The sequence below is a fragment of the Struthio camelus genome, chromosome Z (assembly GCF_040807025.1).
Source record: "Struthio camelus isolate bStrCam1 chromosome Z, bStrCam1.hap1, whole genome shotgun sequence".
Taxonomy (NCBI): Eukaryota; Metazoa; Chordata; class Aves; order Struthioniformes; family Struthionidae; genus Struthio; species Struthio camelus.
This window is the reverse complement of record NC_090982.1, coordinates 84419257-84426851: the sequence shown is the minus strand read 5'-3', so window position 1 is coordinate 84426851 and position 7595 is coordinate 84419257. Positions and strand designations below refer to the sequence as shown.

Genomic DNA, 7595 nt, shown 5'->3' with positions numbered 1-7595 from the left:
CCTCTCTGAGCCCTTTTTTCAGAAGTTGTTTTCTTTAAGTACAAAGAGAGTTGTGGGAGAGAACGCACCAGGGAAGGTTAGCATGAGAACAAATACATGTGATCAGCCATGAACTGTTACGTCGCTTAGACCACAATGCCACAGGCCCAAATTTATAACTTGCCTAAGCATGGAGTTCTTCAGGAATCGCTATTGCATTTTGAATTCATATCCTATTGCGATCTAAATGGCCTTTAAAAGGAGAACAAACCCTGTAGTTTGGTGCAGAATCCTTTGCCAAAGGTAATCTCACCCTCGGCCTGGGACATGTAAGGCAGTTTGCCCCCCAGGTTGCCTGGTTTTGGCCTTTTTTTTTTTGAGGGTTGGTGGGATCTGCAACTCATCAGTCATGTTAATATGTTTTCAATACGTGCCAGCTTGTAGGTGATTGATTGAGTTCAGCTCTGCAGAGCAGGTGCTGGATGTTGGTATCATGTGAGCATGAGACGGAGGAAGAAAATTGAACTCTGACTACGCTTAGCAATACTTCCTTACGGTTCCCACAGGCCGCTGCCGAAACGAGGTTAGCATGGTGACGGGAAAGCGCCTGCTCTAAAACACATTGCATCTTGTCTTTATTGGGATTTCCCAGCTGGCCCAGGGCCATAGGTGGGGCTAGGGCTCTTCTGGGTGTGGAGATTCCCCGCTGAGGCTGAGGCTTGGGCTGCAGAGTCAGTAAACGCGCAGAAGTCGCCCCAAAGCAGAGCTCTCGCGCTCTCAACACACCAGCTCTCGGCGTGGGGCTAGAGCCCAGCAGACCTCAGCTCGGGGGGAGAGAAGTGCCCCCCTCCCCTCCGTGGGGCTACTGTCAAACACCTCTGCGTGCCCCTCAGCACTGAGCTGACTTTGTGCCTTCAGAAACTTCTCTTCCCGGGCAGTTTTCCAAGTGGGGCAGACAAATTCTGACCTGGCGGCGTCCACCCAACCCGACTTGCGTGCACCGCCCAACCCAGCCCAGCCCCGCCCCGCCGCGCAGCCGCCGTGTTGTGTCCCTCGGCCGCCGCCGTACTCGCCTCGCTGCTGATTGGCCGCGCGCGGGGCTCCTGCCACCGCCCCTTCCGCCGCCGCCGCCGGGGCAGCCGCGAGGCGGGCGGGGCCGCGGCGGGGCCATGGCGGAGGCGGCGGCCGTGCGGCCCCCCCGCAAGGCCCGGGCCAAGGGCAGAGCCAAGGTAGGGCGGCGGCGGGCGGGCGGAGGTCTCCGGCGTCCCGGCGGCGGCGTTTGTTGCGATGGTTTTTGCGCCGTACAAGGGGCTTCTTTTCGGCGTTGGCGTAAACAAACTTTTTATGCTTGCGGCGCGGGGCCTGCTGGAGCGGCTCTGCCCGTCCAGGCCGCTGGATTTGCCCTCGAGGTGAAGCCGCGCGAGGGCTCCTTGGCTCTCAGCGACGGGTCGGCCTAGCGTGGGACCGAAGAGCCTTCGCGGCGCTCGTACGCGCCGCTCTGGCTGGGAGCCGTTCAGCGCGCGAGGCCGTGCCTGGCGCGGAGTACTGCTGCTTCTCCAGCAGCCGGTGCTTCGGTTGCCAGGTGTAACTTTTAGGTGGACGTGAATGTGTTCGTGGTTCAGGATGCTGTTGCCATCGGCTTCCCGAAGGCTTTGCTCTTCTTGCAGCTGCGCTGTATTAGTATTTCAGTAATGCATGGGAAAGGCCTGAACTGAAATATCTTGCCGCGGAGCTGAGTTTAAATGGAAGCATATCTATGTGATTGTTTATGTCTTTTTGCTTTGCCTGTTACAAGTTGTACTACATAGAGCAAAGGCTGTCAGAGTCTTCCGAAAAAAACCAGATGCATTTATTGAACACCATTTGGTAAACAGGGTTAAACCCAAGTGCAAACTACAGCTGTGATTCCTGAATCCAAAGCGAGTAAGGCCTGGAAGGAAAAAAAAAAATCTCATGCTGGAAGAGTAAGCATGTCATGGTTGTGTTTTGATTCAGCGCCACAGTATGCACAGGGCTGTCAATGTTTGAGGCTGCTGTTTAAGAGAATCAGTTCCCTGCAGGAAGGCAGTGACTCACAGATGACTGGTGGTTCATTAACTACGTGTGTACAGTGACTCTGGTGGCTGCGGTCATTGGCTGTCCCTTCCAGGTGTAATTCACTATGAAACTACTCGTGAGGGAGGAAGATTCCTGGGAGATCAGGACGTGTGAGAATCCAGAGTGCTGCAGGGCTGCATGTGACCTGCTCCCTTTCTGGGTGATGATGTTGTTGTTATATTCTGCACCCTCATTCTCTGTTAATGTGCAGGGATGTTTGAGGATGCAGTTTGGGGCCCAACCACAGTAAGGAGTTTTCCATTCCCTTGTCCCAAGGCAGCCGTAGACCTTTGAAAAGGTGTCGTTCTTGAGAGCTGGGAGAAGGGCTGCCTTGCCCCAGACAGGCTCAGCATGCTGCCGAGTGGGATGAAGCCTGGGGCTTTCTGAAAACAGCATGCCCAAAGCTGAGCCTGGGCAGACCAGTAACGATAAACTGATTCAAACACAGTGAGGTAGTAAAACCCGTGAACCCAGAACTGTTGAAGGCTAGTCAGTTATTGCAGAAATACTTCCGGAAAGGATAGTTGTCTGTACATAGATGTCTTTTGCTGAAACTAGTTCACTTCAATGCTAGGAAAGAACGATTAGGCACAGGACAAGCCTAATGAGCTAACGTCATCTTTAGACTTAAAGGCAAAGTGCTCAGAAGAGAGAACAACAAGTTAAGCTTTTATGTGAATTCAGGGCCTGATTTCTCTCATCCCTTCTCAGGTGAAATACCTGTTAAGATTACAGCTTCCCCCTCCCCCACCCCGAAAGTGAGAGCTGACAGACACTTCATAAATTTTGCAAGAAGCTGTTTTTGTCTAACAGTAACATTTGAATATCCTGGTGGTGGGAGAATGCTCCTCAGAGATAAAGGGAGTTTCAACTGTACGAGGGCTGCAAGGAGGAACTTTGAGATTGTAGAGAAGAACGAACCAGCAGTCTTGCATGTTTGTGAAGCGTGCAGATCACAATGCTGTCAACAAAACTGTGATGTAGTATCCTCTGAAAAATACTGACTTTGTAATTAATTGTCAGGAGATGTTTACTGTAACTACAGGTTCTGCTTCGTTGTGCTGATGTATTTTTAACTTCTCCTTCATAGCTCTAACTAGTCTTGGAGTGTGTCAGCAGCGTTTTGTGATCAAAAGTGTTTGCAGATTTTAATACACTGTTGAGAGCAGTCTGCAAGCAAAAGCCAGTGTATTACCCTTTTGTAAGGGAGCTGAGAGCATCTGCTTTAATTAAAAGTAGGCAGTTGAGATCAAGGTTAGCTAAGGCCTTGGTGTTTAGACTTGTTTTCCTATATGCCCTCTCATAAGACAAAATCACGCATCAGCTGCTTGGTGAAAGTGTCCATGAAATTACCAGCAAATATCCACAATTCCTCCCTATTTCTGGAGGAATATGGAAGCTTTTTATAATTTCTGTTATGTTCTTTGTTATATTTTGTGGGTCATTCAAAACTGGAGGGGTGTAACCCAGCTCTTCCCAATTTCTCTTTTTAGAAACAGATAAGTATACTCTAATTACAAGTGCATCTTTATCACATCTTTATTGATTTTTATATGTAGCATTATTTCACAAACTGTGCTTTGGGAAGGAGACTACAAATGTACACTTCAGGCTAGGGTTATGGGGAGTCTACTCAAAACTGATCTTAATTTGCAAGTAAATAATCTCTTTGCGATTTAAATGTCTGTTATTTTTAAGCTTTTCTGTCTCTCTAGCATGTAACACCTATAGAAAATAGATATTTTGGTAGTTGTACAGATTTCATGATGATTTTAGATATAATTTACAGATGCTTTCCAGACCTCTCTTTGTTTCAAAATTAATATTTATTCTTGAAAATTATTTTCTTTTCAGTGCATTAAAATATCTCAATAAAGCCTAAGATGCATTTCTAAGTAACTTACTGGGGCACAATCTAGTGACTCTTTGTAGAGGTCAGCGTCCTGGTACTTTGATTATTTTGTACGTTAATAGGACAGACTCTGTTCTGGGTTTTTTATAGCTTTTTATGGAGAAACACTGAAGCATCATTCCAGAACTGACCAATGATAGATAGTCTTTAATGAGGAGCTAAGGAACAAGGATCTGTGTTTGGTGCATTTCTTTTTACCTTTAGTATTATGAAAACTAACCTGGTAAGAAGGGCTTTTTGGAGTTGTGCGGTTAACAATCGCTACTTCTGATGATGGTTGGGTTTGGGAGGCAGGGAAGAGAGATTTGTTTATTAATGACTCTCTGTTAATTTATTTCTAGGAAAAAAAGAAAAAAAGTAATGAAGAGCCCCAGATCCAGGAGTCTGATGATGTCTTCCTCCCGCCTGTGGCAGAAGTGTCTTCTCAAGCCAGTAAAGTGCAAGTGGAACATCCTGAAGGATTTGCAGAAATCCAGCTCAATGATGAAGCAGAGGATGGAAAAACTATAAATGATGCGTGTGACATCCCCTCAAGTACTTTAACCTTAGCAAGCGAAGTATCTTCAGCAGTGACTTTAGGGCCTCCAGCAGCTGGAGGAGAGCACAAAGCTCATCCCTTAGGTGAGGGTTGTAGGGGGAATGATGAGAAGAATGGGAGAAGCAAGCTGGGCAGGCCCCAGAGCCTTGGGAAGGCTGTTGGCAGTAAATCAGGAAGCTGTGATGTATTGGGTAGTACCTTTCATTCCAGTGCTGCTGGCTCTCAGACACTAGTGGGCTTTGTACAGGACAAAGGAACTGAAAGCGTTCAAGACGTTAAAAATCCTCTTGTCCGTTCCTTGGAGAAGCTTCCTGTTACCATGTCACAGCTCTGTGAGAAATCCAAAGTATATGTTCAACATTCGGGATTGAAACCTGTTTATCCAGACTTGTCAGCTGAACTGTCTTACGAGAGACCAACCGTAGTGGCAGTCAAACCGCTATTACACAACGAAAGGCTGTATCCAGAAATCCCAACTGTACCAGAACTGGTGCCGTTTACCAGAGAGCAGCTGAAAATTTTTGAGCCGTGTTCATGGCTGGAAAATGTTGACTGCTATGCAGAGGAATTTGGAAGTGTTGCTCATCAGGATAGGCATGAGTTTCATGAACTGCTCCTGAACTACATGCGCTGTAGGAAGCAGCTATTACTGGCTGAGGCTGAGCTGCAGGCCGTGACGACAGACTGCCAAAACGCAAAGGGGAGGCTGTGGACTTTTAAAGAAGAACAGAAAACCGTGCAGGTGCTGTTACTGAAACTACTTCTGAACTAAAACTATTTGGACATGATTCCAGACATTAACTTTCCGTGTCATCGTGTTCACTGAATTGAGGGTGGTTTGTTGTGAAAGAGATGGTTACGTTTGCTTTTCCTTCTCTGCACTGTCCCAGTAACCCCCCTCCAGTACTTAAGAATATCATCCTGTTGACGTTTAAGACAGTTTGTTCCTTGATTTAAACTTTGACAAATATAGGATAGCACAATCTCTGTTAATGATCTCTTCTGGAGCCGAACTCCTTTGTACTCAGTCAGAGTGAGATGTGTATAGTCAATTCTGCTCGTTGTGATTGGGTCACGTTTGTGCCACTCCAGTCCTTCACAAGGACTGGGCGCAAGCGATCCATGGTGGAATAGGACTATAGCCAGGACTTCAAAATTACCGTGGTGCTGCTTCTGCCTGTTGCATCTGGACTGCTGCCTACAGCAGTAATTTTTATTGATGTCGTTCCTGACTGTCCTGCTGGCAGAGGCTGCGGGTGCAGTGGAACAAGTCCTGCTCCCGCTGACCCTGTTGTCTGGAGCATAGGGAGTGGAGCGTAGGGAGTGTGAGATGCATCCGATTCCCGTAACTGTTGCTCCATAAGTGTAACTGTGGTTATAGCAACTTCCAGGGTGGCCCTAGTACTCTGTAGCAGTGCTGTCAATAAACCAGAGTGCTTTGGGGAGGTTTTTGGTGCATGCACCGGAGAAATCTTCCCCTGAACTTGTTCTGTGTAACTTGTTTTTGGAACTGGTCATAGTGGGAGCAATGAAACTATTTCTCTGATACTGTTTGTAACCGATTCTGATAACACGATGGTAAGAGCGCTGAAGACTGTTACGTATGGTGGTTTCACTGTTGTTTCCTACAAGTGCAGTTCTAAAGCTAGTGCTTCTCCTATGCAGTTCCTTAGAGTTAAGAAGATGCAGAGAGACATCCACTGAACAGGTGTGAGTCTTTTCTACTAGAGAATAAAAATGCAGTGAACCTGTTCTACTGAACATTATTAGACTTCCAGTTTTATTTTGATCAGTTCCTACACTGAAAGTAATTTTCTCTTCACTCTTACATCTCCACTGGTCAACATACAGTGGGCGAAGCTTGCCGGTTTGCTGCTTGCTTCAGTCCCTTCCAAATTACTGTTTATTGTGTGTATGTGCAGATAATTGTCTTTTTAATATCAATTCTAATAACTTAGTTAGTTATTATAATAACTAAGTTAACACAAGAATACATTCAAGCCAAGCTTCCTAAGTGCATGCTGCGAAGCACATTTTGTGGCTGCGTAAAAGGGAAAAACAGGGATGTTACTTATTGTGGTTTCCTTGTGCTAAGGAATTAGAGCTGGGGCGGAGGAAGATTGTTCTCAGCCTTGAATTCCAGTTTGGGAAAAGTTGGAGTGCAATTCATGTGAGAAATTGTGAGTGTATTTTGGGGAAGTACTAATAAATATTGAGCTCTGGGAGCCTGTAAAAGCTTTTAGCTTGCGTCAGTGTATGTTTTGGCTTTAAGACAGCAGATCTGAATGTTTATGAAAATCCATAAACTAAAAAGCAGTTGCACTCAGCTGGAAGTAGAATACCCTGATTTTGTTCACATCTGTCACTGATAGAGACAAGTTACTTCATCTGATATCGATTTGCTGAATTTTGGGTTATTGAAGGGGTTTTTTTTCTTTTTTTTTTTCTTTTTTTTTTCTTTTTTTTTTCTTTTTTTTTTTCTTTTTTTTTTTTTAAGTCTGGGATCTGTTGCATCTTCAGCAGTCAGCAACTCTGAAAACTAAGTAAGATGCTCCCAGATTTCTGTCTTTTCCATCTGTAAAGTGGCCACTTTCATGAAAGCTTTGAAATCTATTGAGTGGAGGGTTGTGCCAGAGTTAATTTCTGTAAGCACACTTAAGCAAACAAAATGACAAAAACCACTTACATAAAATAATTGCTTTCTTTTCAGGGTGTCTGTGCAGATCAGTGCAAAGTGTCAGGTCACCATCGCTATCAAACAGTAGAGATGAATGAAAGCGTGTTGGGGGAACTGAAAAAGCTGTTTGAAGTTAAAGCAGAGCACGTGCATCAGACGCTGGCGCTGCACTTGTACACTTCGGTGTTGTCTCGCTTACAAGTGGAGTCTTATATCTACAGGTTGCTCAACAGCTCATCCCTGCTGAGGTCGGTGGCTCTTCAGCAGCAAGAACAAGGTGTGTTGCTTGTCTGGGCAGCTGCCTGTGCTGCCGGGGTGCTGAACACCTTGTTTGCCTGGAGTTTTGGAGTTCTTGTGGTGGGATTTATGTATAGGAGTATTTCTGTAGATAT

The 7595-nt window shown here is 45.9% G+C and overlaps 1 protein-coding gene across 3 annotated transcripts in view; it reads left to right on the top strand.

The window, feature by feature from the left end:
• The first annotated feature begins 1110 nt into the window (after nt 1–1110).
• Nucleotides 1111–7595, top strand: part of LOC138064374 (ectopic P granules protein 5 homolog) — a 60332-nt gene continuing 53847 nt past the window's right edge. For 2 of the 3 annotated variants that reach the window (XM_068926516.1, XM_068926515.1), the window contains exons 1-3: nt 1111–1208; nt 4330–5268; nt 7237–7480. In XM_068926516.1, the coding sequence (XP_068782617.1) occupies nt 1149–1208; nt 4330–5268; nt 7237–7480 (1243 nt within the window). In that variant the 5' untranslated portion in view covers nt 1111–1148. Of the gene's footprint in view, nt 1209–4329; nt 5269–5300; nt 6235–7236; nt 7481–7595 lie in introns of those variants that run through there. The other variant, XM_068926517.1, reaches the window with a different exon arrangement.